Source organism: Mchenga conophoros, linkage group LG8 (assembly GCF_057382185.1).
Source record: "Mchenga conophoros isolate Kocher_MC1m ecotype Shallow Benthic linkage group LG8, M_conophoros_male_GT1.1, whole genome shotgun sequence".
NCBI lineage: Eukaryota > Metazoa > Chordata > Actinopteri > Cichliformes > Cichlidae > Mchenga > Mchenga conophoros.
The window spans coordinates 5,132,501-5,157,666 of record NC_140533.1 but is presented as its reverse complement, the minus strand read 5'-3'; the positions used below and the strand labels follow the sequence as shown (position 1 = coordinate 5,157,666).

Below are 25,166 nucleotides of genomic sequence, written 5' to 3'. Positions count from 1 at the left end.
TGTTAATGCCATTTATGCCAAAATGTGGTGGATTAGAGTAAATGCTTTGACAAAAAGTTATTTTAGTAACAATAGAACAATGTATAAAAAAGATGGATATATAAATCCATTGCACTCAAAATGACGTTGTTACATTTACAAGAGTCTAACTTGTAATTTGAACAAAAAATGTTTCTATGGTCAACGTAACTAAATCATGCAGGATCTGCATGAAATTTATTTATTAATTTATTCTTGTCGAGTTGGACTGAACTGCAGAAAAGAAGTTGATAAGCTGGAATAACAGAACTGCATAATCCTAAAATCCTTTCCATTATTTTTTATGTTCATTTAAATAATAATTTTTTAAGTGTAGTTTGCGACGTCCTATTCCAAAGCCTCAAGTTGAGCATTTCCACTGTCACCATTGTTAAAGTCATGAGTGAGGTGCAAATTTGATTAAGAAACTGAGGGACTCTGCACACTCATAAGGTTTCAGTCACACAGGCTTATACTGGTCGGACACTCTGTGGCAAGCTCTGGTCAAAGATGGTGCCGCACCAAAAACTTCCTTGTTATTTCTTTGGTCGCTAGCAGATTACTTCACTCACACATTATATTGCATGGAAGATGCCAGGCTGAATCTGAATGCCTGAAAAAAAGGGAAAAAAAGGGAGGTTTTGGAGGAGCCTGGTCAAAGTCTGGACTTAAATATAATTAAAATTCTTTGGCATTACCTTAAATGGATGATTTAAAAAAAAACCAATGGGACTGAATTAAACAATTCTACAAAGAGTGGGCAAAATTCCTTCACAGCGATGTAAAAGATTCATTGAAATTATTACAAATGATTGATTGCAGTTCTTGCTGCCAAGACTGGCATGGTCCGATTGCCATCTTAATGGACCAAAGTTGCTTTGAAGACGACAAGTGGTGGTGGCGGATGTGGCCTTTGAAGCAACTGTTTCATAGGCAACAATATTGCAAGATTGTATATGATGGCAATAATTTTGGTAATGCTACAGTTGTGACTGTAGCATTACCACTGAAACAATACTTCAAGGAAATACTGTGAAGAAACTTTCAACCCTGAAAAGTGGAGCTAGTGTCACTAAAGCTAATACTTTGACATTGTAAAAGCTCTGAAAACATAATTTCTCAGTCGGCTTGTCACTGTGACTACTAGGATCCAACACCAGTAAAAGAGCCCCTCCAACAAAAATATCTGGCTCTCCGACATAAGCTAAAGTTTCAAGTTCTTGTTTACATAAAAACTTACACATGCTTATGTTACGACCCGGCTCAAAGGCTGTAACATAAAAAAAAAGAAGAGAGATGAATACCAGAGTGTTAGTGAGACGAGGTTTCATCTTAAAATGGCTGGTGCCACCAAGGCAAAGACAAGTGAGCTCCCCGGGAAGCTTGCCTCAGGTGTGCTTTTATCCACAGCTGACTAGGTGTGGCCAATTAGCACCAGCTGAACACATTGAGATGATTAGGGGCTGCAGGGACGTAACACTTATGCACAAACGTACTGCTGATTAAAATGTACATACACTGGCTATAATACAATAGCTCATGTATATCCCAATAAACATGACCTCTTCAAATCTAATACTGCCTACTCTCTAGTTTCACAGTGTAACACAATCATATCACATCACAATCGATATATAATCAAAGATATATTAACATACACTGCAGTACCTTAGTCAGGCTAATCATAAAAATGTGATCAACATACATGGAAAACAAGGAGTCCCAAGCCAAGTCTAAAGATCCAAGACATTACAGAATTCATTGGTGAGATTGCCAAACGTCTTAACTTTAGCCTTGTCTGTCCAAAGGCCACCAAGAGATATGAGTGACATGGAATGAAGGAGGTATACCTTCATACACAGCAATCCATGTGGATAGGTAAGTGGTATCGTCCTCACAAATCCAATCTAACCACTTGCAAATAATTGTGCAGACAGTCTGCCTTAAAGATTTGATTTTAGAAACAAATCTGATTTGGCAGCAAAGCCCAAATGTGTTTAACCTCTGTCAAACTTAATCTTTCTGTCACGTTTCTGTTTGGCAGTTGCACTTTGCAGTTTTGAGTCTTCTAGCTCTACGAAACAAAAGACTTAACAGAAAGATGCTGTTTGACAAAACATTTGTTTCTCCATATTTTATTTGTAACACCTGTTGAACATTTGCCATCTGACATAAATCTTAAATTCAAAACCGAACAACCTAAAAAACCCACTCTTCAGCTTAAGATCTTTGTGGCCTCAAAGAAGAAAAGAACTCACATTCAAACAAGCCCACATACTGAGAGAGAAGTTGTAAAGTAAATTGCTTGTAATTTATGGAAAATTAGCTTTTTATATGGAGATTCTTCGCTGTCCATCAACGCACTCAGAATTATGGCATATTTATTCTTAGTAAGCCTGTGAATCACTCTGTTCATTAAAAGGAATCCTTTAGATTTTTTAAATGTTTTTACTCCGATTTGAGTCAATGTTGCAGTGTCCATTGGGCTGTATTCTGGGAGAGCACAATGTGTTTCTATCATCCACAGCATGACCTTAATCACAACCAGGTGCCGCACATTCAAATTAACATATGGTTCTAACTTTCCTCCTATTTTGACAAATGCATACCTGGGTTGCTGACTAGTAAAACCATAAAATGAATTCTTCTTTTTTATTATTCACAACACAAGGATGGCGGGGAAAGCAAGGTGGAACAGAGCTGAGAATGATTTCACCTTGCATGCAACCCTCCTCTGCTCGTGTTGTGCACCTTAATACATGACTGTGATCACAGTTATTAGAAGCAGGACCTTTTGTACTTGGCTGATCCAAAATCTTTTTCTATTTATTCATAATTTGGGGTTATAAGTTACATTTGTAGTGGGCATTAACAGACTAGAAGAAAGACTTTAATGTGATATTTTCATGATCTGCGACTGCAGTTAAACAGATGGATTCGTATGTTCAACAAAAACAAACCTACAGTCTACATTTTTGCACTTGAGGACTGCAAATATCACTGAGAGGTGAAAGGTTTGCATGTCAATACAGGAATGTGGCGTCAGTGCAATGTACATAGCAGGTTCCTATTCATCAATCTTCCATACTATAGTGGGCACAATAGGTTTAAGTTTTAAGTAAGTAGCTTTTCTACCAGTTCCCATCAGTTAAAGGAATATACAAAGTCTTTGTTTACTCACAAACCTGGGCAAGACAGTTATATCTAGTATGTTCCATACTAAGACAAGAGGGTTAAGTTCCGAGTCCCGTAACACCTCAAGCCCTAAACATAATTGACTGTTCACCAGTTATAGTCCTGAAGTCTTGAGTCCCAAGCCATGATAGTTAGACAACATCAGCCTGAAGAGTAATGCAACAAAGTTGCCAGATCAAGACAGTGTAGAGTCTTGAAGCACAGTTCAAGGCAAATAAGGCAAAGCAGTCCAGTCTCGAGTTACAAAGCAAGCTAAGGTGGTTGGATTCTGTTTAGATCCTGTTTGGACCATGCTGACATAATCACACCTTGATGCCCTAAAATCCAGAAATGGGAGTGTGGAAAAATCCCAGTAGATTAACAGTTTCTGAAAAACTCAGACCAGCCTGCCTGGAACCAACAATGATGCCACATATGTCACTTGAATCATCTTTCTTCCCTATTCTGATGCTTGGATTGAACTTGTCCATGTCTTGCCCATGTCTACATCTCTAAATGCAATAATTTAATGCACTTTGACTGGACGATTAGATATCTGCATTATCAAATATATATTAGGTGTACCTAATAACATGGGAGACGAGTGTATATAGTTATAGCAAGAGCCAAGTTCAATGTTAAGACAAGTCAAGAAAGTCCAGTCCCAGTCAAGACAGTTACATCCAGAGTCACATCCAACATCAGAGGAATTACAGGAATTATCTATTTTACATTAATACGGCAATGTTACCTCTTCACCTCTGTCACAGACATTTGGCAACATGTTTGTTTATGGGTGAGAGGATGTGAATAGTTCCCCATTTGCCATGACTTCATACAGAAAAGGTAGTAACAGTCCAGGTAAATGGTTTGTGTCTGCACCTTTCAAGCTTGTAAAAACGTTATCATTGTACAGTAGTCACAATAGACACAGACTAGCAACCACTGATTAGAGGAATCACAGAGAGTTAGTTGGACAAATTTCTATATGTAGCTTTCTGTTGTTGTTGTTTGTCATTTACATTTTCTCTGGTCTTGTGCTTGCTTGACCAAAGCATTACAGGATGTTTTTATTTCTTGTCACAGTTGTGAGACACCAGAACTTCTTTTCCTCCAGTTTACTTTAGGAAGGTGAAACCCCATCTACTGGATCTTTAAAAAATGTGCACAGTCATTAATACACAGATGCAATTTCTCTCATCCAAAGACACATGGTAATATCCTAAACCTGGTATCCACAGGTCCCTCAGAAAAACACTGTATCCACATTTGGCAAACAAGCGCTTCCTTTCAGTATTGTGTTGTTGTCTTTCTGCATGCTGTGAGTGATGTCGGTCCTCATTTGTGGACTTGTGGGCCAACACCCAACCATGAAACTAATGTGAACCCCAATTGAACCTGGGATAATCTGCTATTGCATGGTCATCGCAGGTCAGCAAACTGTTGCCCCAGCTTTGTTTAGCTCTTAATTTTCCCTTATATCTACAGCAAATGTAATGAGTGCACATTTACAATTAACGCCTTAATTCAAAATTTAGCCCAGTAAAATAAATCTAAATTCTGAAAACTAAGAGGAATGGAGCAAATGCTCAATTTTGTCCATTTTATCCACATTAATTAGTCTGTACTTTAGTCTTGTAATGATTAGTTTTGTAAATTTTCTTTCAAAGTGAGAAAGCGATCAGAAGGGTTTGGCTTTTTCACTGTTGAGCTGCAATTCTGTTCATGCCTAACAGACTGTCAGGCTGGGGGTCATCTTACATTAAAATCAGAAACCCATGTGGCAGCTTTAAACTGCCAATGAAAGCAGTAGAAGATGACTAACAGCCCCTGGAAGTGCTGATGATGACAGACGCATGTGGATAAAATTATAGGATGGACTAAGATGTCTCCTTTATTGATATTTATACCAGGGTGTCCAACTGTGTTATTAAAGGGTTTGAGGGCAAAGGGGTTGTGAAAACCATTAAAACACTTCCCTGAAGTCAAAGAGGTCCTTCGGGAATTCATGGCACTTTCACTAATATGAATGTACATGTGATCGATATCTGAGAACGATCCCTTCCTTGCATCCTTTCTCTCGAGTCTGGAATGCCCTCCTGTTCTCGCATCTAAGCCGTGAGCCGGATCAGAGCTGTATATTGTGTTACTGTTTTCATTTCTACCACATGGATTTCTAGCCTTGGTAAAAATTCACCACCCAAAGCTCTTGTATCCACAATACAACACCTGGAAAAAGAAACTCTTCATTAATCTCCACAGCCCCTAAAAATCTGTGGTTTTAAAGCACTCCTTTTTCCAACCCACATGTGAAGCGGCACAGCGGCTGGTCGGCAGAGCCTTTGTTTTAGAATAACTCTGGGTTATTTTCAGGTCATTGTGGCTGAGTGGTTTCTTAATTGAATTTCTAAGCGTTTTGTTTAATATGCCACCGTTAAGAGCTTTAAAAATAGCTCAGTGGATGCAATGACCTAATCTTTTCCGGATTTTTGGAGAGATAGATAATCCTGGATGGTTTTTATCACTCCTGCTAACAGCTGATGAATGAGTAATTACAGAGAACCAGCGATTAGATCAGTATCAGTGTTGTTCTTCATTTAAGAGTGCTAAATCATGTGGTGTTGCACTGATTACTTATATCTCTATAATGCAGTTTTATAGGACGCTTTCCCTCTCTTACTTGGTGTACTGTGTTACCTTATAAATTCAAGCAAAGCTTTTAAAGATTTGGACCGAAACAGCCTGGTATCTGTGCCGACTGATGATCGAGGGCACTCTTTTAATTGCTTGCTTTCATGAAGACTAACAAATAATGAAAACTTTGAATAGAATTTTCTGAGGTAAGCCCTTTAATTCCTTCTATATTACATTTGTCCTTACTCATATCCACAGCGCATATTAGTGACAATCATGGAAAGTTTAATAGCCGCCCAGCTGAGTTTTTGTTTCCAGTGGACAGTAGCTTCAAATCTGAAAATCCTTTTCATAATACTAGGAGCCATGAAATCATAATAACATCTATCCTCCCTCTCGAAAACTGTCCAAATGTGAGTCGGCCAATGAGATTACACAATATCGTTCCTCTTGCTGCCTAAATATGGAACCACTGTGTTTTTGATGTTCAATAAACAATCATATTAAATGTTTGTGTGGAAGATGCAAACGAATCAATCATCTTTTGATAAATCATTTAGGAATACGTTCAGATACATTGCAGCCATTAATTTAAATTATTTTTCATAATTTAGATTTGATATGAATCTTTTTTTGTTCACAAGATTTCAGTTCAATTTTATTCATATGGCGCCAAATCACAACAACAGGGTCGGCTTTAGCTCAGGAGGCAGTGCAGCTCATCTACTAAATCTACATCTCAGAAAGTTGGTGGTTCAATTCCTGGCAGCTCCAACGCCGATGGATGCTCCCTGCTTCATCCACTGCAGTGTGAATATTTAACAGAAAAGCACAGCAAAAGTGTAGAGGTGAGTGGTTTATATTGAGTGCTTAGCAGCAGAAGCAGTCCATTTACTGTCCAGTAAGGGAACTAAACCTACACTGCTAATCAGATTCCACAACAAAAGACTTCCAACCATGTCAAATTTAATCATTTCATTATGGTTGTGCTGTATAACAGTTATTTTCAGTTTGTGTTGTGTATGAAATACGATACAGTGCTTCCTTGCTGTTTGTAGGTAGAGTAGTTCTTTACTGTGATATTGCAAATAAAAGGGTGTTTTTATTAAAACAAGGTTGATATCAGGACACATACCATTGTTTCACCATGTCATAGCCCTACTTTGGATTTTATGGCTCATAACCAAAACCCCCTGTAGAGAATATGAATGAGGTTCTCAGTCATCCAGGTCATCGTAGTCTAAGGAGCTTGGAAAGAAAAGCATCTGGACTCCTTTAAGTTTCTTGAAGACGTTTCACCTCTCAGCCAAGAAGCTTCTTCAGTTCTAGGAGCAACTGGTGGAGAGTCCCCCAAGAGGGGACACTCCCCTAAGACGGTCATGGACCCCTCTATTCTTTTTGGGTCCTCGCCCTCAGTTGTGGTATAGCACGTTACCTACAAATGGGAAGGTCAGTGGATTCCTGACTCTTCCAGCTGTATACCAAAGTATCCTATTGCCCCTCATGCATCCACACAAGTTTGTAGCAAAACACATGACATTAAACAACACCTTACACAATTACATTTGTTCCCTAAACCTACATTTCTGGCAGCAGAAAAAAAGCCGTGAAAGCAACACTTTTATAAATAAAAAGAAACTTATCAGCAAAACTATTTACATAATGATCAAATGCATTGCTGCATTAACTTTTATTTGGAATTTGGTCTCTGCCAAAAGAAGGCCAAATGTCAATGTTGTTATTTTTGTTGGCATTTTTAGTTCTGCTTTGTTCTCCACCAACTCTCAAAAGCAGGCCCTGTTAAACATTTGAGTTTTCCCAGATCCACTGCTTGCATGAAGAGTGATAATTCTGGGATAATAATGGGTGAACACTTCATGTAGCCATAAAATCCATTGTTAATATAGCAGTAATAATTCTAGCACCTTTAAATATGACTATAGCAACTTTAAGTGAGCGATGAGGCAGTGACTAATACCAAAACTGCTATCAATGAAACACACATCCTGACAATAAATGAATAAATTCATCTCTAAATTCAATACAAATTTACAGAACACCACTTTGTGCCATTATAGGAAAAAAATAACAGTTTCTCAGTTTCACAAAATTTTGGTCTTGCATATTTTACACAGTATCTGATGATTACTGTATTATCTTTTAAAATTTGTATACACTGCCACTTTGTAACTAACCAGAGGAATGATGTGCGCTCGAGTGTCCTGAGAACAGCTAGTTTGTCGTCAAGCATCATAGAAATACAGTGATGTGTTGTTAATCACTTGTCAGGGATTGAGGGTAGCACCAAGACACACACTCACAAAGACATCAGCATGAAAGCTAACAAGGCCACGTTTCACTTCACTGGAAGAGCACTGTGACTAAGAGCTGCCCGCTCTCCACACAAGGGTCTGCCATCTCTCTACACTACAACAGCCGTGCCTGTATTTATATAAGCTGCAAAGCAATTTTAACTGTAAATTCCAGATAGGTGAACAGCGCTTGGCTCAGGAAGATGGATATTTCAAAGCTTGCAAAGAAAAAAAAATTAACGGTCAATGTCCAGTCAGAAAACTTGGCACAAGGAGGTGCAACAAAAGTAACTGAGATGTATTTATGCGTCTGAGCTCACAGAACCCTGGTACACCTTTCCATACGTTGTACTGTAGTATAACTAAATATGAAACCAATTACAAACTTGGGTCGGCACTACAAACACAGTCAATTCAGGGGGGTGTTCTTTTTATTTATCATTCTCCTTGAATACAAGCATTTATTTCATAATCTCCTTTTTGGTTTTTCATCACGTCACACAGACTGGTTTGATAAATAATAAATGTGTTTACAGCCCGTGCAAACTGAGGTAATATTTGCCCACAGAAAATGTTCTATCCATCAACTGATTCTTGTTGCTCTCGGCTTTGCTCACATGATAAATGAACATCTGAGTAATTTCACGGATGAATTAGGAGCTAGAAACAATAGCAGAAAAAAATGCATCGGCACACATTCCACCTGTTGCCTAATGTAAAAAAGAAAAGAAAGAAATGCTGGTTTTTGTTATGGTGTTGATGTTTCATGCTGATGGTGGTTAAGATAGAAAGTCTGGCAGAGCTGCAGAAAATGCTTTTGATAATGAGAATAGAAAGGCAAACATTTCTTGTCTCCCTCAAACCAGAGTGCAATCAACAGAACATGGAGCTCTTATCATGTCTCCGCTAATGTCCGTTCATTACAATCACTTCAAACCTTTGTGTCTGCTAACCTAAAAGTTCAAACTTTTACCTGCCGGCATGGGGTTTGCATGATTGTCTATAATCAGAAAAAAAGCTAATTTTCTCTGATGAAAATGATTCAGTCAGTTTAAGGGCACAGCACTACAAAAACAAGCTAGCAGAGCAGGGCTGATGTTTAACTGCGTGAAATGATGAAGTGTCGGGCTGATCATGTCTATCAGCATCACTGACTAATCTCCTCCAGATGAGAGTAATCTGTGTAACTCTGGCCACCATCAAATCAGTGTGGAATCCACTCAGCTTTCAGGGAAGAAGGTGCCGCACGAACAATCCAGACTGGAGCAATAACAGTTGTTTTTTTTACTGCAGGTGTTTGAGACTCTCGAGCTGCCAAAGAACCCTCTTACCCAGTCGGACCTCTCCTCAACTCTTACCTCACTAAATGAAAAGAGTGCTGCCCAGATTTGTATCAGACAGATCTGTGTTTTCATATTAGACCCGGTGAAGAATTACAGCCGTGCCGGGGCCACCTTTGACTGAGGAAACACACTGCTGCTAGCAAAGAAGACTGGTGAAGTCTGACTGCATGTTTGCTTACAATGAGCATGCAGGAATTTATCTACAAGGGTACAAACCAATTCTCAAATGCACTTTCTGAGAAACTACATGAATGTGAAAACATGAAGCCAAAAGGAACACTGCCCATTCTACAAGGAACGAGCCTTCGAAGTGTAAGTGGGCAGCAGTACAGTAGTAACACCTCTAATGGCAAACTTGTGTTAACAATGCCATCATGTGGACTCTTACACATCTTTGTAAGCAGTGGACACTGATGCCTTAGTGTTAACACAAATGCAACTGAGCAAAAAAACATCAGGGCAACTGCAAGTTTCAATCTTGCAGTTTCTAAAAGAGGCAATTTATTTCCAAGTTACTGTTTTATCTGACACAAACACACACACACACATGCGCGCACACACACGCAGGTGCCAGTTTTGTGTAGGCACACTATAAATTTCATCTTCTTGGAATGAGAAGAAATATCATCCCATCCTCCACGTTGGTTTGCCACTCCTTACTCACAGCTGTAGTTAGTTTTCCGTACTGGGAAGTGACAAGGCCAGATCCTGGAAGTGTAGCATCAGCTATACTTCCATTCACAAGGACAGAAGCCAGATAGCAAATCATTCATTCAAGTCGAACGTGTACCATGTTTTTGACATGCACCACTCGTAGCTGTAATGAGCCTTCCTAGTGGGGAGAGACAAAATACTACAGCTGCATTTTTCTTGGATCTGCACATTATTGTCACTCCCCACTCGCTGCCGTGGTGAGTTTCCCTTGTGGGGAGTGATGAGGTAAGAGTCTACAAACTAAATCTAGTCTACGTTCAGCAACTGAGTCTGCACATCACGGTCACTCCCCACCGACTGCTGGATGGAGCTTTCCTTGTAGGGAGGCAAAACTGAACATTTTTTACATTTGTAACTTTAAAATGTATATTTTACTCACAACATAAACAGATTTAGACATGTAGACTATTGCAGTGCTAAAACCAATTTTGCTTTGATAATGCAAACTTTCTAGATATTACACATAGTCCAGTAGATTACTGTAGCTGAGTCTGGGTGGTTACAATTTAAATTTTTAGACTATTCTTACTCAGCTAGGTTTTCAAGCGCATGTTACAATGTGACAGCATGAACAGCTCTTTGATGTTCTATCAGTGCAGGCTAAAATAAAACTGGTAAATTATTTATCTATTCATTTTCTTCCTTAAAAGTTGTCATATCAGTAGAACATCACATAACCTACAGTTTTGACTTTTATTGTGTGTTTGTCTCCTGAGTCGTATTTTCACAATAAAAATGACACAATATGCTTTTTTTGTTTTGTATTAAAAAATAAAATCCTTGATTATGAGTATTTAGTTATTTTTTATTCACTTCTTTCATTTATGTGAGGAGAAGTTTTAACATTTGTTCCCTGCTGGGCCTGAGCTTTATGGCAGAAGTAAGACCAACTATTGCATTTAGGTTTTAAGTCAAGAAGAGGTTCAAAAGAATCCATTATCAACACTGGCAAGAACTTACAATTAGTTAATGTCTAATTAATCTTCTCATCTCAATACATTTGACGCAGATCCTTTGCATGTAAATGCTTAAAAATGTGGATTGTCTAATTTAAACATTGTTATTAGGCTAAAAGCCCAACTTTCAGTCACAGTGCTAAAATGAAAACATTATACACGCCTCCTGAGCTCATTATTAGGATTGACTAGGATCTTGTGTCTACTGCACTCGTACCGTGTAAATGAAAAAGGGGCCATTATGCCAGTGACAGTCTTATCACTCATTTGCGTTTGTCATCTGGTCTTTGGCAGGAGCACGAGGAGCAACGGTTCGGGCTCCTCGCTTGTTTTGCTTCTCTTGTTCCTCCCGTCTACCGGCTGACTTGAAGAATAAGGGAATAAAATGAATGGGTGAATTTGAGGAGATTCCAGTTTCTGTTCATCTCCCTCTTCAATTACTTCACTCCCACGCCACCCATGACATCATGGAAAACTTTGCAGGGTCTAGCAGTTTGAAGTGAAATGCTGCGCTGCTCTCACTATTTTGAGAGATGGCAGGAATAGTTCCATCTAAAAATACCAACCTAAATCATAAGATTCCTCAGGCACTTTCACCTTCAGCCCTGTGATGTGAGCGACATATACACCAGCTTGATCTGGGCTGAGAACATATTTAATCATTAGTTCCTAAAATATTCAAATAACCTTGTTTTGATTTGGCCTCGAGGATTGTTCTGAGGATGTGACTGGCATACTTAACCTTTTCACCTGATTATTGACTTTATTGTTAATATTAATATTATATTACTTTTGTAGGCACTAATAGAAAAATGGTGCTAAAGAAATGACAAAAAAAACCCAAACCAAAACCCTAAACATAATAGAATACAGTAAAAAAAAAATCGAATCAAATCACTACAATTAGAATAAATCTATTAAATTACTTCACAGACACTCCAAACTGTTTCTGCTCGAGCATGCTTTGCCCTATGCCACTTTTGGACCGTGCATACACAACCCACTGTAACTGTTTGACTTGTTTGCAGAGTTGCATGCTGTTGCTTATACAGGATATATCAATTTTTATAGCTACTCACCTCTACATACACAATAGCCGTATGATTTTCTTTGCTTATCTCTGCTTAGCTTCATTGAGTGCTGTGTAGCATTATCCAGGGAAACTAGGATACTTGAAACTAAAAGTCAAATTCCATTTATGGGAAACGTGCTTGGGAAGTAAAAACAAGATTCAGATTTTAATCTGGATAGACACTAGAGATTTTTTTTTTTTTTTTTTTTGTAAACAACAAATAGTTCATTCAAACAAAAGTTTAAAAACAGATTGTTGAGAATGTTTGGAAATGTTTTAAAATAATCAGAATATTATATTGAGACATATCATTTTTCAGCTTTTAGGAAGATTTTCGTGCAAGCCCTTAAAACTGTCATTTCAGTTTAAGTGCTTTTTTGTATATCACAGAGATTTTAAAATGAGCCCTGCCCAATACAACCTACCCAAAAAATCATAAATAAAGACAAGAAAATCTCTCATTTGAAACGACTACAACAGAAGATCACATGTTCACATAGGAGGCCAAATCTCAGAGTGCAAAAATACGATTTCAACCTAAAACTGCAGCAGTGAAGAACAGAATCAACTGTCATTACTTAAAAAAAGATAGACACAAATCAAGCATATAACAGCATTTGAACAGTCAGTTTAGTTTGATGGACAGGGTTTTTTAATGTGGATAACATTAAGGTAGTTAACCCTTTAATGCCTGAACCATGGAATAATTGTCAGAAAATGTTTTTGAAAATTGAGCGTTAATTAATCAGATTTTAAGTTCCACACATGAGTTTTAGCTTGTATCACCTTTGCTACATCTTTTTAAAAAAGTTTAAAAATGTATTGTGCAATTTATTTAGGTTTTCAGGGGGGAAAATCACACTGATGATATAGAAAACTCTCAAAAAGTGTATGTGTCAAATATGATATACTAGGACTTAAGTCGCTAAAGAGCAAAGGATTTCAAATGGAAAGAAAGGGCTCACCATTCTTGCTTTCTCTTGATTGTATGTGTTTCTTCAACACGTGGTTTGTCCTCTCCTTGTCTCCATGAAGCTGCGTGGCCCGCTGCAGCTGTCCAGGACACCGTCTGTCTTCTGGACCGTTGTGGACCTCAGAGCTTTTCACTGCATTCATGGCTCACACTTCATTCCCCAGTAGATGACATCTCTTCTCGGGTCACCTCCCTTTTGAAGAGAAAAAGACACAATGAAAACTCATAGTCTGTGCACATCATAATAAAAACACTTGACTTTGTCGCTGCCACCTCAGTCAGCTGTAACAGCTAAAGGAGCTCAGTTAATTGAGTTTGAACGAGCATGAAAGACACAGCAAACAGCCATTTGAGTGTTTGCGTTTGAAAACTCCTCCGTGGTGCCGAGAACTGGACTCAAGCCATGTTAGTGTTTGAAGAATACAACAGCAGTTCCAGATTTTGCATTGGTTTTTTTGGGGTTTTTTCAGAGGTCCATTTCGGATCAGGCAGACAGCAGAGCGTGTGTTTGTTTACAGAACTTTAAGCCCACTTTTAGCCTCATGGACGCAGCCCTCCATCAGCTGCTGCTCTTGCCAACTTATCAATTTACGCAGTGTACAAAGAGCAGACCTTCTTACCTCGTGAACAAATATTAAACACATCTACAATGTGGATTCAGTAGCTTAGAGAGCCCCCACAAAGTGTCAATGTGAAAAATGAGCCTAACTCAGGTCTTAGACAAGCCAAGCTCCGTGCGCCCTGTCTGCGCTCTTCATACTACATCGTCTCCCGAGGGCACCACCATAGGGCACTGCAAACATCTGCATCTCTGTTTTCTTTAATAAGTTGTGTTTGGAGAACTGCTCATACCATGTTTATGGGACAATAAAACCCTCATATGCATGCATGTGCTGTACAAATAGCAAGTTTTAGAAAAGGCTCTTTCATCTGGCTAGAGTATTGTCAAGGCTGACAGTTACACAATCTTTGCTAAAATAAATGCAAACTTTTAAAACGTTGAATAGAGGAAGTGCAGGTAAATGAAGTTAATGAGAATGGAAAAGAGAAAATCCCTTCATCGACTTCAACCACACTGATGCACAAGCTGCATGAGAGCAAAGCTAGAAGAATGGGATCAAATACCATGGTCACTGCCTCCGATAAATGACTCTCATATGCATGGTTGGCTGTTTGCCTTAACCAAGGAGGTTGGTTGCTGCAACTTAATCAAACTTTAACCCTGCCTTCCTAAAAAGCATATAGGAAACAACAAAAATTTAACATGAAGTCTAATATTAGAAGGAAACATAATATTTCCTCTGACTGCATATCATTCTTTACAAAATAACTGTTGTAACCGATCTAACAGCAGAGTTCAGCTACTCTCAAGGTTAAACACGGTCAAGGCGCTTGGTCCTGAGACAAAGACTGTATATAAAAGATGGACTTGGCAGCTGTAAAAGTCTTTCACATTTGTGTCAGTGTGAGAAACATGCCGATCACAGTGTACGCCCTCCCTTTAACCTTTTACATAATTATAAAATGAACATCATGATTGAATAAAATGTACTGAGGTCACAAACCAAGGGAGCTAAGGACTTCTGTTCCCATAGACTTCTAAACAGCCCGACTGCAATAACAGGATCAACGCCTGCTGATTTTTCGAATGAGTGCAGCTTTGAGGCACTTGCGTATTGGCTTCTTTTTTAAGACCCAGAAACTACATTCATCTTTTGAGCATGTAGTTTATGAGATGAGCTCCAGCACATTCACTCCTCACAGTAATTCAGGTATGCTGGACCTTACTACATTCATCTTTAAGAAATCAGCCACATTAAAAGCACTGAGAGGTTAAGTGATTAACATTGATCATCCTGATACAACTGCAACGCTCTGCTGGGAATCCCTTGAGTCTGACAGAGTGCCGCATTTTCCTCTTGCAGGACAGAGAATTTGAGCATATTTTCAACCATGCTTCTTCTGTAAAATCTCAAAAACGGATGCTCTGGTGGTATTCTGGGGCTTGACTCACCTCTTCTAAGAAATAGCTTTAAAGACACTGCATCTCCTCAGACGATATCTTGACAAATAGATTATGTGTGGCGTGCTTAAAAGAACAAAAAAGGTTGCACACTGTACTGCACATAAACACCAGCCAGAGAAAACAATAACAAACCCATGCATTTAACTCAGAAACAAGGCAACAGTTACAGTAAATCATAGTCGGGTAAAAGGCTGGGACTCCTCCGTGGAGCTTCAGGAGGAACCTCTTTAATGAACGCTTAACTGATGGGCTTGGCTTAAAAGCCCACCCAGATGCAGATAGGGTCCACTCTGACAATTTATACCACAGTGACAACCCCTACTGGGAATAGACAGAGATAGACAAAGGAAAATAAAAGACAAAGACAAAGAGTGGACAACAATGACAGCCACATTCACCTCCATGACAGATAGTGGTGCATACTGTAACAAGTTATCAGTAAATCTAGTTTTTAAAGAATATCTGAAGAAAAATGCCTGTTTACCAGAAGGCTTTAATGGAAATGTGTGGATGAAAAAAAGGAAAGCAGGTCTTCAAAAGAACCAGGTTATAATCTGATGCTATCTAGCACATGGTGGCCTGTATCTCTGTGTCAACACAATATGAGCCAAGACACGTGGCACTTGGAGCTCCATTAAGATGAGCCGATAGCAGGTCACACTTGTCAGTTGTTCTCTTTTCAATTCCTTCATACCTAAGACTTGTTGCAAGTATTATCTGCCCTTCTCTCTAATGACTTATAGATTGAGGAAGGACTGGAAGGGTGAATTATCAGTCGTGTCTTTTCCTTGGTGAGATGTACATCTTTATTACCAGCCAGTGTTTAGTTTATTTGTCACAGAATCTGCTTGCGTGATGTCCCAGTTAAAAACACCATGTCGTAGATTTTGCCAGTGATGTGAGGGAGATACAAATATAAACAAACTGGAACAAACAGAAGGTGAAGGGAAAACACTATTAGAATATTTAGGCCCACTTTTAGGCAGAGTAGCTGTAAACTTACTATGAGTAATATCGTATCATGCGCAAATTTATCAAGAATAAGTAGGTTCAAGGCACACATAAAACGGGGCCAACTGCTGCGACCGGTTGGGGTGAGAGAAGGAAGACAGGATAAGACATGCTGTGGAAGAGAGACAGAGATTAATAACAAGTATAACTCAGTGAAGAGAGAGGTCTGTTAACACATAGTGAGTGAAAAAGGTGACTGAAGAAGAAAACCTCGATGCATCATGGGAATCCCCCGGCAGCCTACACCTATTGCAGCATAACTAAGGGAGGATTCAGGGTCACCTGGTCCAGCCCTAACTATATGCTTTAGCAAAAAGGAAAGTTTGAAGCCTAATCTTGAAAGTAGAGATAGTGTCTGTCTCCCGAATCCAAACTGGAAGCTGGTTCCACAGAAGAGGAGCCTGAAAACTGAAGGCTCTCCCTCCCATTCTACTTTTAAATACTCTAGGAACAACAAGTAGGCCTGCAGAGCGAGAGCGAAGTGCTCTAACAAGGTGATATGGTACTACAAGGTCATTAAGATAAGATGGGGCCTGATTATTTAAGACCTTGTATGTGAGGAGCAGGATTTTGAATTCAATTCAAATTCTTTAACAGGGAGCCAATGAAGGGAAGCCAATATAGGAGAAATCTGCTCTCTCTTTCTAGTCCCTGTCAGGACTCTTGCTGCAATAACAGATGAATGTAGCCATCATGATATCACCTATTAGTTAGTGACGTCCCATTGATTGTGAATCCTTGAACTAGCTGTTAGTATCTTGGTCTTTTTTAACCAGGCGTGTCAAACAAGAGATAGATCTGCCTGAGAAACTGACTGTGAACACTCAAAGGGTGATTATCTTACAAATTATGTCCATCCTCATGAATACGCTTCTTTATCATTTTAGACTAGTAACTAGTGATTACGACTTCAAAAAGACTTTTAAACCAGACCTGCCCATTTTTAGAAAGAATACAGATTTAAGGCACTGGGTTATGTACCCAGAACCTAAGTCTGTCTTTTATATATGGTTTATGGCATTGCCCTATTTCAAAGTGAAGACAGAAAGACAATACCAAAGATGGTAAAAACAGCTTGCATAAATGACTTTTCTACTTGCTTTCTAAAGAGAAATGTTTCCCTTCCTGTGCAGCTGTAAATATTCACAAATATATTCAGAAAAATCAGACAATGATTTGCAAATTTCCATTTCCTGTTATTCCGCGAATATGTAGACCCTCTCGCATAGAAATGTAAAAGAGTTAGAGGTGCTGATTTATTTTCCTATATTTCATCCTTTTATCTTTCACTGTTGAATTTGTTTACATATTCAAATTTGTAATTACTAAACATCAATAGCGTTCACCAGGGAAGCATAAATTTATAATACCAACTGCCAGGATACTGAATGCCCCTGATAATAAAAGTAAAAATTCCATTTATTTTTCCCAGTCATAGCACTTCTATTGAATGGGTAAGACTTAAACTTTCCCAGTTGAATCATCAGTGCAAAAGATCAACAAGTTTCTTGAAAATGAAAAGGGTGTAACTCTGTAAAATGCTTAGAATGACACAAGATCAGCAGTACCCCAAGAGCCTTCACCAGGAATTCAGTGGGAATGTGGAAAGGCCAACTTCGAGCCAGCTGCATGAGTTAACATCAACTGCAGGATTCACCATTGTTGTTCTGGCCTGTAGGCCTGAACCCCCTCAACCAGATCATCAACAAGACTGGCTTCTATGAAAGCCACCAAATGCAGACAGTAAGGCAATGCCTGAGGACTCAGGGAAGAACAAGATCCATGCACCCTGCTGGTTGTCAGATACCCTGCTGGTATAATCAGCTGGCCAAAAGAGGAGATAGCATCCACTGATATCAAGACAAAAAAGCATAGAAGGTTTTACATCAAGTCTAGTACCCTGAAACTATATAATAAGTGGACAGAATGAGGCTGAGGACTATTGAGTGTCAGAACCCCTATTCAGAATGAAAAAAACAAAACGGGTACATTGGGAAGATGGCCATGACCGATCACGAGCTTAGTGAAAACCTTAGGCAGCAGAAACCTCAGAAGGAAGAGTTGTAAGAAGAGGAACCATCATGGAGGGACAAGCCCCCACACCCACCCCTGCCTAGATTCTTAGCAGAACTGAACACCAGCAGCTGAGGATTCTCTCCCCAGTGCAAGTCTACTCTTTTCACCATAATGGAGTATCTACAACCCCCAATGGAATAAAACATTTTATATTTTCTTTGAAAAAAACGTTTGCAGGTCCTTTTAATTAATGTTTGCTCAACTTTTTATAGGATTTAATCCCACTGATGCATGTGGATTTTTTGTCACCGACCATAACTTTTCTTTGGAGGTCATGATTTTGTAGCTTATTTTCTTGTTAACAGAGGAAGATTCAGCCAGTGAGATTAGCGATTTGTTTTTTACACATCCACAGAAAATGTGTCCTGCTGCCATCATCTGTTCCATCATTAATCAAGATGAATGAGATGGATATAGTAACAGCCACACACGAAGACGCCCTGAAATAAACTCAGGGTCATTTCCTGTGCTTTCTATCACTTTCGATGAAATTCATTTTGTTATCATCTACCCAGTCTTGTTGTATTTTCTGAGTAAATTACAGTCACTGGATACTTGTTTCCAAGAGTTTGGGATCTTGCAGGATAGCCTTGCGAATTCACACTTTCTCTCGATCTTCTTCAAACAGTAAATGGTGACACAACTGATCTCTTTGCACACTTTCACCCTTTTCTTATCCTGCTGTGTAATTTAATGCTCTTTAATTAGATTTTTGATGTGTGTATACATAAGCTGTTGTTTGGTGTCCAACAAACTCCAAACAAAAGAGGAGATCTCGTTATAGTCACAAGAACACAGTTTGTATCCTAGTTGGACTTTTTTTAATTCTTCATTTGGAATATTTTTTACTTTCTGATTTGTTTAATTTTTCACATGGATTAGGTACTAAAACTACTCAACTGGTTAGGGTTAGGTTAACCACAGTGGTTAAACCAAAACCACTGTGGTTAACCACTGTGGTTTTGGTTTAATACACCCACCCCTCCCACCGCCCCCAACAATTTACAACAGTGATCCTGCTGGTTCACAAATAATGAGTTGGGAGTTACAGAGAAAAAGAGCCCATCTTACACATAAATGAGCCATGCCAACAGCAGCTAACGCCCTGCTGATGTAAATGGTGATGATAATGTCACTGATCTCTGTAACAATCAGTGACTGTTCTCTGTTCTTCACAGTTTACAGGATTTTTCTGACACCACCTCCGATATAGATTCTCCTTCTGATTTTGAAGCTGTTAAACTTAGCCTGTCACACAGTCTCCATGTCAGTCACACAGGCATGGAGACTGGTCAGCAACCATCTGAAACCCAGACTTCTTGAGGGAAATGTGTATATTCCCTAACCAGTTGTGAGTGGTTGCTGACAGTCACTGTGAAATTGACTGCTAAAGCTCCGATCACAAAGGCCCAGTGACCAGTCAGTCACTCCCTGATCGCCACTGGTGGCTGAGCAAAGAGTGTTTCGCAACCAGTTGGCAAGTAGTTGCAGGAGGCTGCTTGCAGTTGGTTAGGTAATCCATACACTTTGGGTTGGGAGGTTATATGTAGTCCAAAACATCATGTTGGCAAAACCAGCTTCTATTAACAGTCATATTCTATATGCTCCTAACAATAGCAAGAAGGTTGGAGCATAAATCCTGCTTAATTACAGAATTAACCACAACTAAGTATTTTTGGGAGTGTAAAATACTGAGGTTATGTCATCTCACTTTTTCGACAGTGACATAGTTTGGAAAAACATCCAAACTGCTTAAAAATTACTGGGGACCAAAGGTGGGCTGTTGATTACTACTAGTCTACTTCCTATTACAGAATACTCGTGTGTTTCCAATGTCATTACACAATTTATTGTGGCATTCATGAGCAGCTTTACTGTAATCTAGCATTTGCTTTATTTGACTTGGACTAAGACTACAGCGTGCAGTGTTTCACAGTGAATTATAACATGTTTTTTGTTTCTTTTGCTATTCTGAGCTAAAGATTCACCCTCTCTTTACAGGTTCGGTTTCTTTCATCAATAAATGACTCATTTGAGCGGTCACATCTCGTGTTTTTCTTTCCTTTTGTGTCTTTCCTGCTGCACTCACACTTTCCAGGATTTTCAGGCGACCACCAGCTGAGCTGAAGCTGAGCCAGATGTACGGGAGGCTTTCAGGGCCTGTAGTATTTACGTTGGTGTTAGTCCAGGATTTCCAACAGATGATCGTGAATTTATGCTGCAATCAATATGGGGGATCCTCCAGCTGAGCTCATTATGATAATTCCTTTTTGAGTTCTGCCTAATGACATTTGTTTTGCACATTTTTTATGGGAGCACCATAACAGGCCGCTTCCAGCTAAAGTGCTGTTGTAATACCGATCCTCTTGTTTATGGCTTCCAACAGAGGCCTGATTGACCAACACATGCTTTACTGGAATTGTTTCATCTTAAAGACTTTTTCTCCAAGACTGAAGTCTTCCTCACACATCAGGCCAAACAGTAATCTCCAGTAATTTCAGCATACCATGCAATGCATCCTCATATCTCATGCTGCTTTATTTCAGCGGCACGAGACTACTTTACTACAGAGTGGAATGCAAGACTGTGTCTGTGATGGGCGACATGCTGAATTTAGATGAGACAATGTGCTTCTGAACAGGCCAGAAGTATGCTTTTATCCTCCCGTGACTGCTGCAACAATCAGAGTATGCAGGCGATGTCTATGGTTTGTTTTAACACGCCGCTCTAACCTGAGTCTTTACACGTACTGATTTGGAAACAGGTGGTGTTTCTGGATTTGTTTGAAAGTGGACTTGCGAATAATGAAAAAGGAATCAGCTCCGTGTTCACGGTGCTTCACTTCAGACAAGTTGTTATTAAATGATTTTTTTAACAGAGGATTTGGCAAGATTTAGAACTTTTGCCATTCTATAATAAACAATGGCATGGCCACAATGAAAATATTTACTTAATTCCCTAAAGTGACTTATGGCAACTTTGGCCACTAAACAGAGTGTCATGAGTGTTATGGCGTCAGGTGCCACAGTCTGTATAAATACTCCCTGTACACTTGTTTATAGGAAAACCCCCATCTGGTTTCAGCGAAACACAGTCAGACATGCTGGTGACCCCTGACAATTTTTTTAAATGGAAAATATAACAAGGCTGTTTGCTAAGCTGGGGGATAGCTTCACAGCAGTCAACTGTCAAGTGACAGACAAGACAGCATTGTAAAAGACTGCAGGCTCCACATCCCTGAGCCCAGCCCTTTCTCAACCTGTAAACACAGATTCTGGCTTTTGAAGAACCATCCAAAAAAACCCAGTGGCCTTTATGTCATCCCCCATTTACAGGAGTTATAAATGATGACCGTGCCGAAGTACTGTGCAAACTTAGAAGTTCAAATATATTAGAACCGAAGGAATTAGCAGTGGCATTTGCAAAACCAGTACACTGATGGCAACAAGATTTTTAAAAAGTCAGCTGCTCAGTCATGCTTCAGAATGTAAACAAAACAATAAGACATGATGGACATGGAGATAAACTGGATTATAAACTACCAGTGCACCATTTCAGCCTCAGCTCACTGTTGAATTTATTATAGGACGCAGGATTATTACGCATATTCATTTGAAAGTGCATTAAACAAACTAAGCAATTTTTGTTACTTTTACCTATTTTATGACCAATGTGGTTTAGTCTACAAGGCCCCTAAAAGCAGTGGGTGACAGTCGATGCATACACAGAGCTGCTGTAAGTTATGGTAGACTGAGCATTGGAGAAAGTTGAAAGGTCAGATGTTTCAAATAAACAAGAAAAAGCTACTATAACTGTTTTTGCAGAAAGGAAAGCAAGATGAAAGAATGTTGGTAGGAGAAGAGTTGTGTTACATGTGTTACAAGCTTTTTCTTGTCACAGTTGTAATCAATCAAAGAGGGATGGAAGCACATCTGTGCCAGTACTGTGCAGTGTTACTGGGTTTTTGTTTTTACTTCAGAAAAATACTGATTCTTTATTATCATATAGTGCATGATACTGAAAATTAAAAACCACTCATTTGGTAAATGGACTGGTTCTTATATAGCGCTTTTCTACTCTGTCCGAGCACTCAAAGCGCTTTATACAGCTAATTCATTCACCCAATCACACCCATTCACACAAGCACTTCTAAGCTTAAGTGCTAAGTATCTACAGTATACACATTCACACTCCGATGAACGCATCGGAGAGCAACGTGGGGTTAGTATCTTGCCCAAGGATATTTGGCATGCAGACTGGAGCAGCCTGGGATCGAGCCACCGACCTTCTGGTTAGTGACTGATCCGCTCTTCCACCTGAGCTACAGCCACCCCACCCCTCATTTTTGCACCAATAAAACAAAATCATACTATCAGAATAGCTTTGTCCCCTAAAATTGTACCCATACTAGAAGAAAGTTAGCATAGTAGTGTGGTTTTAAGAAAGTGGTTTTATTGGCTTTGGTTGGCTAATGTTAATAAAATCCAGTCAGTTCAGTGATATTCTGGACTTATTGAGTTTGTCAGTATTATGACTTGTAGTAACTACAGATTGGAACCAGGTAGTTCAGCTACCTTGAATTGTTAGCCTACTTGCTTATGAATTCCACTCATCATTTTTTGCACTTAAACTACAATCAGTTTGTGTGGCCTGAGGAGGAAAATAATGGCAGTGGAGTGTGGATATGGCCAGCCAGGACAGAAACAACTGCATTATGCTGCTATATATAGGATATATTTATCCTCATTAGGATAGTGATTTTTAGTGGTGTCTGGGACTGTAGCTTTGGGTTTATACTGATAAATGGTAATTGACTCTCAAAGCAGAGCCAATGAAAGCACAATGAGAACTGCTAAGGAATTGCATTGATAAGGGCTATTGATAATGGAAATGGAGCTGCTAAAGTCTTACCAATTACCATCCCTAGCGGTAACAATAGCCATAAAAAGCAGGATAATGTGACTGCATCATATTTATGTGGATGGCTAGGATAAACTGCATCCAACATATGGCGGTAACAAACAGACTCACCCAACGGCTATTGTGTGTACCACACAGCAGGTCAAGTTAGATCAGCTCCCAGAAACAGCGGCCTGTCAAAGCAGCCACAATACAAAATACAAATCCATTCACGTCTGCTTATCCCAGCTACCATAGGGCACCAGCCAATCACGGGGCTAACACAGAGACAGACAACCATTTGCAGTCGTATTCTTATTTAGATTCGCCAATTAAACCAGGGCTCTCAAATTCCAGTACTTGAGGGCCGGTGTACCGAAACTTTTGCATGTGTCCCTGTTGCAACACGCCTGAATAAAATTAGTAGGTCACTAGCAAGAGTATAGAACTTGACTCACTTGACTGAAGTGGCAAACCCCTAACCCTACTTAAGTAAATGTAAGTGTTTGGAAAAATGTTCTTCTAAAAGTACTTTTATTGCACCATGTTCATTCACTCATGAGCTGCTGTAACATGAATCAAATTGCTGAACTGCCACCTCAGCATGCTTCTATATAGTCCTGCTAATGACCTAGTAATTGTAATCAGGTGTGTTGCAACAGGGACACATGAAAACGTTTCAGGACTCCGGTCCTGGGGGACTGGAGTTTGAGACCCTTGAATTAAACAAACCCCACTAACTGTATGTCTTTGGACTGTGAGAGGAAGCTGGAGTTCCTGGAGAGAACCTGCAAGAACATTAGGTAAACAAGGCAAACTCCACACAGGAAGGGAAAATATCCATAAAGCACATTTTTTTTCCATTTTATGGTTTTTGAAGCTATCAAGTTTAAGATCATTTCAATGCTGGCCTCTGTGGCATTGACTCTTTTTGGAGACAGCCTCAAGTGGCCTTTAAAGGAAAGTACTTCCGCACTGGATTAATTATTTAGATCTGCCATTTGGTGATGCTGGGCTTTTATGTGTTGGACATTCCTAATGTAGTAAGTAGCCAAATTTGTGTTTACATTCAGTTAGACTTTGAAGCAAGTATTTAAAATGATTCATGTAAAGAAAAATACCAGAAGTTCCCTGGATATTCTTCATAATCTTTAGTTAATTGGATGTTTATAAATAATGAAAAAAATACTGTCAGTATTAATAAACTACACTTGTTGTGTATTTAGGCTGGATGCTATTGTCTGTTTTGCTCATTATTATATTTTTAGTCATTTTTTAAGGAGAACTGTTCTCATCAGTTTCCAGGAGCATATTTACAGAGCCACGGCACATCCCGGATTTATACATGTTATTATGTATTTTCTATGTTATTACTACCTTGATATTCAAGCTGGTAATATATTTGTTATAAACCCCAACACATCCTCCAACCCTCTGTCAAAACTCTACAGTAAGCGTGTGAATTTCCCGATTAGTATGAGAGTCTAACAAGGAGCTGCGGTCAGCCCAACATGTTTCTTGAACTGTCACTGCTGGGCTTGTAATGCTCCCCTCCTTCAAACTATTTGGCTTGACGGCCCTTATCTACATCAGTCATGTGAGGAATTGAATCATGGGTGATTTATCAACACTTTCAAGTGAAAACAGTGAAAGATGCCCCCGGACGCACACACAAACTGAAATGAACTTGAACAGTAAGCAGCGGCAGCAGCAGTTAAGCTTGCGTTGTGTCTTGTCTGGTTGTTCATGCCAAAGGACATTAAGATATTCCAGAGAAAAGGATCCGATAATATTTTACAGTTCACCAGATGTGTCTAGAGTGTTAGGAAGAACACGGTTTCAATGAATTTATCATTTTTCAACTGTGTCCTGCCCTCGGAAGCTACCAAATACTTCAAAGGCAATGGCACGTGGTGGATGAGGAACTATTACTTAGGCATTAAGAGCTTTAAGTAGAT

The 25,166-nt window shown here is 39.3% G+C and overlaps 1 protein-coding gene across 5 annotated transcripts in view; it reads right to left on the bottom strand.

Moving 5' to 3' along the window:
- The window catches only part of myocd (myocardin), a 144,722-nt gene that overhangs the window by 46,005 nt on the left and 73,551 nt on the right, over positions 1 to 25,166 (bottom strand). For all 5 annotated transcript variants that reach the window (XM_085283677.1, XM_085283678.1, XM_085283680.1 and 2 more), the window contains exon 2: positions 13,189 to 13,389. In XM_085283677.1, the coding sequence (XP_085139803.1) occupies positions 13,189 to 13,339 (151 nt within the window). In that variant the 5' untranslated portion in view covers positions 13,340 to 13,389. The remainder of the gene's footprint in view (positions 1 to 13,188; positions 13,390 to 25,166) is intronic.